Source organism: Stigmatopora nigra, chromosome 12, assembly GCF_051989575.1.
Source record: "Stigmatopora nigra isolate UIUO_SnigA chromosome 12, RoL_Snig_1.1, whole genome shotgun sequence".
Classification (NCBI taxonomy): Eukaryota; Metazoa; Chordata; class Actinopteri; order Syngnathiformes; family Syngnathidae; genus Stigmatopora; species Stigmatopora nigra.
The window spans coordinates 9,761,550-9,773,242 of NC_135519.1; the positions used below are offsets into that span (position 1 = coordinate 9,761,550).

General features: G+C 37.7%; 1 protein-coding gene across 2 annotated transcripts; it reads right to left on the reverse strand.

Moving 5' to 3' along the window:
- Positions 1-2,953: 2,953 nt before the first annotated feature.
- Positions 2,954-8,676, reverse strand: LOC144205807 (solute carrier family 22 member 7-like). 2 transcript variants are annotated; one of them, XM_077730403.1, is made up of 10 exons: positions 8,353-8,676; positions 8,162-8,265; positions 7,320-7,474; positions 7,067-7,235; positions 6,876-6,996; positions 6,228-6,334; positions 5,951-6,165; positions 4,754-4,862; positions 4,472-4,681; positions 2,954-4,396 (listed from the first exon to the last, which is right to left on the reverse strand). In XM_077730403.1, exons 1-10 carry the CDS (start codon positions 8,644-8,646, stop codon positions 4,348-4,350), a joined length of 1,533 nt encoding a protein of 510 aa, XP_077586529.1. In that variant the 5' UTR covers positions 8,647-8,676; the 3' UTR covers positions 2,954-4,347. The 2 variants fall into 2 exon arrangements, with proteins under 2 accessions (XP_077586529.1, XP_077586528.1); XM_077730402.1 differs by having other exon boundaries at positions 4,469-4,681.
- Positions 8,677-11,693: the final 3,017 nt, after the last annotated feature.

Here is an 11,693-nt window from a genome sequence, read left to right on the forward strand (position 1 = left end):
ACTTGTTTTGTATGATATATATACTTCAAAAATACTCAAAGACATGAATTACGGGAGAAAACAAAAACATCTATTTTTTGCCATAAGATTTCAAGCTATATTTAAGATGAGCCTACTATACTGAAGTCTTTAAACTAATTGCCTGGCATTGACAGCTATAAAAGTTTAATTCACTTTAGCTTAGGAGTCTAGTAGCAGTCGAAGCACTTTCACATGAAATATAAATTCTAATTAGTTTAAACAGGAAAGAAAATGTGAATATTCGTGTGTTATTTTCATTTTTTTCTTAAAAATGGTAAGCAAATATGTTCAACTTACATTCATGTAATGTTATTGTGAAGATACATTTAAAAAATACACCAAAAAGTGTTAGATTCTCTTTAAAATTCATTGGTAATGCTCCCCTACTACTCCAATTTTACCTTAATCAAAAGTGTCAGTGTCACTCAAGGCACTATACAATGGATTAAAAGCATAATTAAATGCACGTCTAGTGTGGTCAATGGCAGCTAGTGAGTTAACTTCTGCAACAAGTACACTTTTAACAGTGCCGGGCAAAAGTTTGTTTCCGATAAACTTTCCTGCCCCCCGACCTGCACGTTCTCAGGCCTTACAGCTCTCACGTCGTGTTTCCACTAACAACAGTAACAAAAGCCGCACTCCCAGCGTCATCCGGCTTCCCCGCTGAGACTTGGACAATGCGTGCCAGCTCGGGGAATATATAGTGGAGGCGGTGGGGGTCTGTAGGGGGGGCACAAGGTTGTGAAAGAGGCTTTAATACTAGAGCCAGAGAAGGATGATCTCTTTATGAAAGCCGCGCAAGCTGTCACTCAGTCCCATTGCAAACTTCCCATTCATGTATTATCATGAAGGGACCAACAAACCGGTCGTGTTGGATGGGTGCTTCAAAAAGACGTCGCTGACCCTTACGTACTTTTCGGGTCAACTTTCACGGCCATTAAAAATGCCCTCAATGAGGGTCTTTCACTCTCAATTTTGAAGAGTTTTACAAAGGTGACCAAATTGCAAGTGCTAATAATGAACAATGTTATTCATGTGGAGATTTTTCTTTAAAACCATTTAAAAATTCATATTTGTGGACAGAAATTGATTTTAAATTTGCCAATATTTGGCTCATTTTAATTTCTCTTATTTAATTGATCTGAGGTAAAATTCTGATTATATTTGTTTTGACTTGTACACAAAAAAGTTTTTAAAGGTTTGTAAGAGTAACCAGTTGCCATTTGGGAATACTTTTGACATTTCATATTCCACAAAATCAGTGGATTTAGGTGTATGGATTTTTAATTAGTATTTTCTTCTGTTAAAGTAATGTTTTTTCGTGATACTTTTGTGATCCAAAGTTTGGGTCATTTTACAAAAGTAACAGAAAAAAACCCAGTTAGACTTTTTGTTCAAATATGCGGTTCCGATTTTGACATTTTTTGAGATACCGACTGTCGTTTGGGAAATGTCATTGCCTTGGCTAGTGAAAGAATTTTGTCGATTTAAAATGATTTTCAATCAAAAAAATTTGAATCATTTTTGTATGTTGTTTGTTGTTGTTTATTGTGATACCAATTTCTCTTCAACAGCAGTGTTGTGGTGTAACCTTACTACATGGAAAATGTCAGTTGGGCCACTCTTCCCTCCGAGTTCATTTTGGATTAACGTCCTGTGATAAAAAACCTCCCAGTCGCCATCTTTGTTTTGGTTTAAGCCCCCAGGGCCTATTTTTAGTATGGAGGGCGAAGGAGAGGAGCAGCTGGGATTAGCCCTTGAAAAAAGATACTGCTAATTCGCCGGCATATAGCTAGTGCTTGACTGACTTCAATTTCTTTTTTTGGGAGGTGGTACAGGGTTGTATATAGATTTATATATATAAAATTATTTGAAAGAGGAAGAGTCTATATTAGAAGGGTGGTGACATCTTAACGGCCAGTGTGTAATGTTATTGTAAACAAAAAGGAGGAGGAAGTAAAAATAAACAAATAAAAGTGACGATATTTCAACGTTTGGTTGAAGATTAAACATTTGTTGTCATGTCATTAGAATGCTGCCAATAAGAAGGCTTGAGAAGAAACAAAAGGAGTCAATGAACCTCAAAAATGATTTCGAACAATAAAAAAAAGATCATCTTGGCGACATTTATGGAATCAAACTTGAAATCCTACATCTATTTTGTAACCCCAACATCGATTTGAGGTTAAACTCTAAAACTAACTTGAAGAGGACCTGGAATTTTATTTCGCACCAAAATTTTTCATTTGAAATTCCAACTCTAATTTAGAAACCAAACTTGGCCTTTTTTTAAACCTTGAAACCTAATTCTAAAACCCAAATGTTTGTCTTTAAACCCAAACCAAATTTGAAACCATAACCCATGATTATTTTCCTCTTATTATAACCTCTCTCGAATTGTCACCTGCAACAAATGTCTCCAACCCTAACTTTAAAACCTCCATCCACATCTTGAAATACCAAATCCGATTTCAAACTCATTACCTTAATTTTGTCTTGAAATGCTAATTTGAAACTAAATTGGAGTCTAAAACCTGAATATAAAATCCCAATTTAATCCATAACATTAATTTCAAACCATAACTTTATCTTAAAACCCTAATTTCTACCCCTCAAATTACGTGACATTAAAATACGTGTTCTACGTAAACCAAACTTTTTGTTTTTTCAAAACATCTATTGGAGTAAAGCATACTTCTTTCTCGAGTGTCTGTCAGCATTCATCTCAGATGTGACACCAGCTGCCATCATACAACGTTAACTGTAGCACATATTTAGGATTGTGTTGACTTTAAAAAAAAAAAAAAATACAGTATACACTCTGTCTCAGGATATTCGAGCTCGCCAGCTGCTTTTGTACTACGAAAGAACAAATTAAAAAATCCGATCTTTCCGACGTGTGAGCGCTTTTCCGAGAATTTCAAGATGGCTCTCACGTTCCAAGTGTTTATATATCAGGAAGTGTATGGAAATCAAATGGGGTGGGGAGTTGACACACGTCGTCGGTCCCCCGCCTGACGTTCCCTTCTAAAGCTTCTTCCGACTTTGAACAGCTGCGCACAAAAATAGCCGCTTTACGGCTCACATGGACGCAACAGCCGTGGAAAACAAATGCACCTTGCTCACCTCCGGCCAGGTGGGACACCTTTAGACCTTGATGTGCCGCTGCCGTGCTATTTCAGTGCTATATATATGTGACAAAGATTTTTTTGGGGCACAGTGTTATTCCCTTTTGTTCCGCCTCTCAGATATTTTGGGCATAACACCAGTGTAGATCACAAGATGGTGGTAGTAAATTTACACTGTATACATAAAAAAGTAAATAAATAAAAGGCAGGTGGTGTTGGTGCGAATGTTTTTTTTCTTTCAATTTTTTACAAATATTCAATTGTTTTTACGTGTATAGTAAAAAACAAACAAACAGTTTGAAAGGTCTTCATTCTATTTAATACACTAACTGGAACTTATGTTACATATTACGACAAATATATTTTGGATTTATCCTTATTTGTTTTCATGCTAAATATTAGTTTTATTCAATTTAGCTGCCTGATGTTTTAGAGGTTCGCTTGTCTGACTTTCGGCTTTTTCGTTTGTCTCTCAGTGTGCCCTATAGCTGACTGGTGACCAGTCTAGGGTGTAGTCTGTCTTTTGCCCCCAAATCAGCTGGGATAGGCTCCGGCAAACCCCACAACCCACACGAGGACACGCGGTACAGAAGGTGAATGAATGAATAATGTATTCATTTTCCACGGCCCCGTGAGAGGTTAGCGTATCAGCATCAGTTCTGTAATCGATAGCTCGATCTCAAGTTAGCTGGTGTGGGGGTTTTGCAAGTTCTCTCGGAATTGTGTGGGTTTTCTCCGGGTACTCTGGGTTCCTCCTACATCTCAAAACATACATGGTAGGCTGATTCAACACTCTAAATTATCCCTAGGTATGCTCCCCATAGTTGGCTGGGATAGGCTCTAGCACCCCCTACAACAGTTTTTCTTAAGATTCCAGCTGTTTTTGGGGTTATGTCTTTGCTTTAACTAGTGAAAGAAATTTGCAGATTTATAAGGATTTTGAATTCACATTGTTTATGTTGTTTGTTGTGAGTAGTATTTAAATGACCTAAAATTCACGACTCATAAAATATATGAATAAAATTTACTCTTAGGCCATAGACATCCAATGCATTTAAAGTGGGACGAATGGATATCTTCATTCACTCACTGCCACCTTCCCACTTGAAATAGATTGGACATCTACCAGTGATAAACTATAACATTCCATGCTTAAAATTCTAGCACCAACGTCTGACTCATCTCCCACAAACAACCATTATGGCGTAACACTTGTCTCCAGAGGAACATCTTCTTCTCCTTTTCCACTAAACAAAAAAAAAAAAAATCACGCATCAGCATTCAACTATCACACTTGCGACACTAGTCACGCGACTAACCACCGTCCCGGCTGCTCTACGTCAACGATGGTCTCAGGCAGCCTGAGGTTGAGGGTCTCCGGGAGGCAGAGTGCCACTAGGCCACAGAAGAGGGCTCCGGCGCATAGCACAATCTGAGGAAGGAGTGTCCACACATTTTCCAGAAGGAGAACTAGCGGCGCCACCGATACTCCCACGCGACTCGCCACACTCGTAAAACCCATGCCGTTCTGTCTGAACACAAAAAAACACACATGAGACATACCCAATTTTAAATATTGACATAACTTTTGGTGATCTTTTCACCTGAGTACGGTCGGGTAAAGTTCAGTGGTGTACAGGTAGATGGTTGTGAAGGATGCTTCGGAAAGGGCTTTTCCCAAAATGGCCACCGTGGATCGCACGTACCACAAATCTTTGATAACAACAAAAATGTTACTTTTTTTTTTTTTACTAAAAGCTGCTTGACTCAAGCCCACACACACACCACAAATAGTGAGGAAACATAGATTCTTCCATTGCTAAAAATGTCTCTCTGGGGAAAATATTATATAATGTTCTTTTTTTTTTTATATATAGTTACATCCCAAAAAACAATTCCTCGATTTAAAACCATCTCCTGCCATCATATTTCTCACAATTTTGATATTGTATAGTTAGTTATATGGTATACATTTTAAATGGGAAACATAGTACAAATAAATAAAATTAAAACAACCCTCAGGTATAATATTTATACCATACTATTTAATACCAATAAACATCAAGAGATCTACATTTAAGATATATTACATATATTTCATGACTACCTTAAACATACCTATGTTGGTTTTCCTACACCTAACACACAGACATTTACATTATAAAAATTAAAAAATGAATACATTAATAAAAAAATGATAATTCATTTAAAATCTTATTTAAAAATGTTTTTACCAAAACCAAAAACTTTTTAAAAATGTATATAATTAGCAAAAAAATAATCAAATAGAGTGAAATACATTAATAAATTATGCTGATACACTAAAGTAACATTTTTGCTCTCTATACATGCAATTTTCATCTCATATTTACTCACGCCACCTTTGGTGTACTATACCTGTAAAATATATTTAATGTACTTACTTCTAATGTAGCATAGTCACTTGATCTGTAATGATCTCTCCATATATATCTTGCCCCATTAATATTCAAATAAAGGGTGGAATCACCTCTTATATACAACATTTTCACATTACAATTTACGTGTGTATGCATCTTTTATATAAGACAAGAATATAATTTTTATCACAGACATTCAACTATGTCTCTTTTAATCCATCTGCTGAGATTTTAAAGGAGTTAGTCTTAATATCCATCCACAACAACAGTTGATTTTTTCATGTTAAATTCTTTTCCAAGGAAGCATCTTTACATCATAGTCAACTCATTTGAAAATTCCCCATATTATACTTCATTTTTCTACACAGCTATCTATTTCATAGGAAAGGATATTATATTCACCCATTGGGACCAAAATGTTGATGCCGATGCAGGTTCCGGTCAACACCAAGGTACCGACCAGACATGGACGGCGGCCAATCCTGTTGATCAGCACAGAAAGCAGCAGCTTGGCAGGAACCTCCACCACGGCATACACAAAGTGTGTCAGGTACAAGTTCAGGCCAAAGCCACTCAAGTTCAAGCTGATACCGTAGTAGGTCACCGCCGTTCCGTACCTGCCCAAGGAAAATTAGATATTAGAAATATTATCAAATTATTTATGTTTAATGCCACCTACCATGCAATTCCACTGATAAATGAGATTTTTCTTAGCTTTGGTGTCTTGAATAGGTCAAAGCATGTGTACTTTTGGGCCTTGTCTGGAGTTTCTATGTGGGATAAAGACTGAACACACACATGGAAAATATTCATACCTAATAAACTCTGAGTAAAATTATCCTTTTTTTTTTTGGTCAATACATTAAAGCAAAACATATCATTGTAAAATTTCATAATGAAATACATCACTTTCAAACTAATGTCAAAGATTATCAGGATAAACATTAAAACATTGTCATGAACAGACCATCATCATATTTCTGATCGGCGTGACCTTTGACCTTTGACCTTTTCTCGTCATATACAATTGAGTTTAATGGGCCAATCAGTTAAAAAATGTTGCTGTTATTGACAGCGATACTGGTTTCTTAAAAAATGATTATTTACTGTTATTTCTTTGTTTTTTGATAAAAAAATAAAACAATATGAAATTAAATACAACAATATTTGCTATTAGGTGGCTTAAAATGAGGTATATGGTTAAAAGTTTAAACTTTTCATTTTGAAACATGGAATTTTAGACTTATCCTTGTTATATGACTAATATATACATTAGAAAATGTAAAGAAATAATCAAATGAAAGAAAATGCATGACCATAAACATACCTTCATTTGGACTTTGGACAGTTTAGGTCTGTTGTTAAGTCGGGCGCATTTGTCCAGGTAAAATTTGGCTTTTTCCACTTCACCATTGGTCAGAAGCCATCGGGCCGATTCGGGTACCCACCTGGATGAGGCCGACAGACGTAATCACGTCCCGGTGAATATCACCCGTCATGCTGTCAGGTAGTACTGACCACCAGGTAAGGAGAGCTAAGGCCAGCGGAGAGGTTATGGCTACGATTAGAGGCCGCCAGTCGTTGATGAGGAAAGCCAAGGCACCCAAGATCATGTTGCCTAGCGACCACGTCAGGCTGCCAATGATGCACATGGACGCACGGTGAGACGAGTCCACCCACTCCACACCTAAAATATAGTCGTGAATTTGGGTTACATTGACCTCTAGTGGTCAAAGCTCACACAGAAGAGTGAAAGTATTATACTACACACAGAGGGTGATGGAAATGAGACTGAGGCCTGCCAGTGCGGCTCCGCTGAGGAACCTGAGCACGGCAAAGACGATGTAGGATTTGGCAGACGCGCTGGCCAAGCCGAACGTTAACGATAACACGTAAGAGATCAACAGGCTCCATTTTCGCCCGTAACTGCAAACACACACACACAAAACAACAACAAAAACATACCAAATTCCATCCAGGCAAATCTTTTCATTTGAATTTGACATACGAGCGATGATGCCACAAGTTGGTGCCAACCTACTACTGTTTCAATGGACTAATATTTTTAAGTATTTGTTTTTATATTTCACTCTGTCCCATTTGGTCCTCCATATTATAATAAAGTTCTTATTATTTCAAAAGGTTTTTACACTGAATTGCCACGAGATAGCGACAAACACTAAATTTCTATACAACAAAAACTCCATTTTCTGTTTTCTTTTTCTAAGACGGGGCCCAAGCACTGCTTTCGTTTCCATAGTGTTTTAACTGAAGCTTTTTTGCACAAAAATACCATTAAAGAGGACGAAAGCATTATTATTTCATATTTTGGTCCAATACTACATAAGAAAAGCCCATTCTTTAACCTTTTAAGCAACAGTGGTCCCTAAAGTAAATTGGGCAAATGACTATAGCCACAAAAATCAGTTTTTGGGTTTTTTTTGCACCGAGATGCCACAATAGAACAACTTTTAGATTGAACAGACACATTTCCTGGCTAAATGAAGCTCCTTTTCACATGAGATATTGAAACAAATTGTCATTTCGATGCAGTAAATCGATTAAATTATAAAAATTGCTCATTTTTTTTGTTTGTTTTTGAAAATTACTTACTTATCCGACAGCGCACCAAACACAACGGAACCAAGTGTAACACCAAGGAAGAAAATGGTATTGGTGGTTTGGGGAAGATGCTTCCAGTCACAGACTAAATCCCACTGCAATAACAACCAAAAAGAAACCCCCCAAAACACCAACATGAGCACTCAGTTCCAACCTTCTATGCTCACATGTCCAAATTGTACCTCACTAGCGATGGTCGAAGAAAAAGTGGAATTGTCGTAGATCCACCCATAATGACACTCAGTGTTGCTGGAGTCATTTCCCGTTAAAATTTGACAAGACTTTTCACCGTCGCTTAGGTTCGCTGACGAGTCCCATGGACCAACGCGGCAACGGTGAGAAGGTACGGCGGCGATGAAATTGTTGAGCAGGAAGTTGCAGGGTAGCACAATTCGGGGGATCACTGCCAGAGCCACCAGCGCCCCCTGGAAGGGCCCGAAGGAGCCCACCTCGGCGAGGATGCCCTCGAATGACATTCCTGCACGAGGTGTTGCACGCCTCTAGACAAAAAACATTTTTTCATTTAAAGGCAAGCACTGATCACTAACGTTAGCCTTTGAACATCACATGGTTAAACATTACATGATAACTGGTTGACTTATTGAACAGTCAAAGGATGCACCAAATTAATCCTAATTTTGACATATAAAAACAAAAGCTAAATTCTAAAGAATTTGTATATGTTTTTTGATAGTTTGAAATTGTCTCCATTCAATCTCATGGAAACTTGTTTCCAGATTCTTGAATGGTTGTGTTATGCTACTTGTTTGTCAAAATCACCTGCAAAACATTTACAACTTAGAAAAGAGTTACTGTGTTGAAACTTTGCATAATTTAACTGAAGGAACATGCACTTTGCACTTTGATTTGGCCAATCACGACAGTTGAAAAAAATAAACATTTAAAACTTTTCCAATGTAGTTGCTAGGCAGAATTGTCTTTATCCTTGCACCTGTTCTACATAAAGGAATTTGTCTTCATATGTTTGAAAAACAAACAACCAAATTAAGTTTCATTTTGAATTAAATTAATCGCCAAGTCCTGGAGAGGCAGCAAATGTCCAGAAAGACACACAACAGAATGTTCTCACGAGAAAGCTGATACCGAGCCTCCCCGGAAGTTAGAGCGCCCGCTGTGTTTTTCTTGACATCCGCTGTAAAAGCCAATGAAGAGGCCTCAAATGTCATGGCTGCCTCTTGGGGGTCCGTGCTAAAAAGGCCACCCAAAATCAACAAAAAAAGGTTAAGAATTCATACAAATTGTGGCAAGTTGTTTGATGATGCTATACTTAAGAACATTGATGCTTTGATAAACATTTTGATTGTCAGCTAACATGTTGAAAGCTACATTTTTCTTCATTCTAATCATTGAAATTGACAGATATAGACGTCCAATCCATTTTGACTAAGATCCAAGATTCTTTCCTTTTTCTAAAAAAAAAAAGACTTGCATTATGGTTAAAATGGCTAATGTTAGGGCCTGAAATCATCCATTTTGGTGAAAAAAAAAACATTATAGTTAACATTATTATTATAGAGCAAGAAAATCATAATTTTAGGTCTGCATTAATTCATTTAGGGGCCCCGGCAGCTTGAGAGGTCAATGCGTCGGCCTCACATCTCTGAGGTCCTGGGTTCAAACATGGTTTCAATGCCATCATCCAAGTTGAAATGGGGTCAAACCTTGTTAATATGTGCTTTATATGAAAAGTTAACATTCAAAATACTTAACCTAAGGCTTCCCAACGACACGTTACGTCACCCAAATTATCTACAGTGTGCTATTGTCTCCTTTGTGCGTGTTCAGGAACTGACAAGAAATGCAATGTTTGGCCCGAACGGAGCCCGAGATTGTCTCCGCGAGTATTGTTGCTCTCCGGCAGACAAAGCAGCTTACGCAAGCGTTACTCAACCATCCGCCGCTTTTGACCTCTTCCTGAGGAAACCCATTGAAAATCCATTTTCCGTCTTGGAAGAAGAAACATCATCTAAATACAGCATAGACATTTGTTCATTTATTGGCTGCCACTGACGGCACTAGACACCCAATTATTTTTGACTGGGAGAGGGCGAGTGAACATTCAGGATATTAACCCCATGATATCTCAATTTACATTTTACAAGTGTTAGAGGAATACACGCTGCCGGGCGGTCGAGTGGTTAGCATGTCGGCCTCGGAGTTTTAGGGTCGTGGGCTCAATCCCAGGTTGAGCCTCACTGTGTTTTGCTTGCATGGTCTCCCTGGGCTTTTGTGGGTTTTCTCTACTTACTCTGGTGAAACATGATCACTCAATCAATGCCAGTCATCGATCGGTTTTGAAATGGATTTGTGAACAGTAGGGAATAAGTTGACTATTTTTGACCAATAGGATGTATTTTGAACCAAGAATGAACAATTTAACCATCTTCCCATTGGTGCCAATCTTGTCAGTCCAAATGATATCTACTGCCGTCAATGGCAGCTAATGTGTTAACAATATTTGTACGGGGACAGGAAGGCAGTAAAGCAGTTCAAGCCTTCTCAAACACAAATGTGAGTTCCAAGTACGTAAAGGAGCAGTCCCGCGGGAACAAAAGTCTCTGGATACACCAATGGAAAATCATATTTGAAGCCAGGACAAAATGTTGTGAAACAATGTCATAAACTCATAAAATAGATGAGGAATCTTGAAAACAAATATGGAAGATTTTAAACATGGGAACCAGATTCTTTGTTTACTGTTTCTGTGTATTTGGGGAGACGCCAAATAGCAGAGCAAGCCATGAATGGGACATAGACAAACTTGGAGATGAGGTCATACTCTGTGTTAATCAGGAACGGATTGATTGCTGTGAAAACCATTCTTGTTTGGACCAACTGCATTTTTAAAAGATTAAAAGTGGGCTTTAGTGTGGTCGTAGAAAACCAGTGCAGATTTCAAAAGTTTGTAGAGGTCTTATTTGCTGAGGGTTTTAAGTATGGCTGTCCACCATCGGTAACAGCAGATAGAAAATGTCATTTGTTCTTTCCCTGAACAAGATGCACCCTCCCACCAATTAGCTCATCAATAGTAAATGTCCAATCCATTTGAAGTGGGAGGATGGCAGCAAACTAGTGTTAATTTGCGCTTGACCCACCAATACTTTGAATGTCTACTGCCATCAATAGCAGACAATGAGTTAAGCATTATCTAAGAAAAGCCACACCAGTGATGCCTGTACATTAAAAAAGTTTATACAGTAATTTAGTATTTAAAGTAAAAATTGTAATCTTCAGAAAACTTTATTGGTATGCACATCCAGGTACAGCAATCAGTATCAACCTTACATAGAATTTAATGGAAAAGAGGCTAAATTTGTCTAATTTAAAACTAACAGTCTGTTTACTCTGGCACATTTTTTCTTCTTTTAATTGCTTGGGCCACAAAATAAGGATTTGGAGACTATTGAGGTCAACAGCATCTCGAAGCAGAGTTAAATGATAGTGCTGATGTATCCCTGGTTCTAAAAGGAAAAAGTAGAATAATGAAAATCAATGAAGCCAG

Coding starts and splice junctions, on each gene's coding strand:
- LOC144205807 (XM_077730402.1), bottom strand. CDS start 8,646: ATGTCATTCGAGGGCATCCTCGCCGAGGTGGGCTCCTTCGGGCCCTTC. Junction 6,997..7,066: donor TTAGCTCTCCTTACCTGGTG/GTCAGTACTACC, acceptor GGCCTCATCCAG/GTGGGTACCCGAATCGGCCC. Junction 4,863..5,950: donor CAACATTTTGGTCCCAATGG/GTGAATATAATA, acceptor TTGTTATCAAAG/ATTTGTGGTACGTGCGATCC.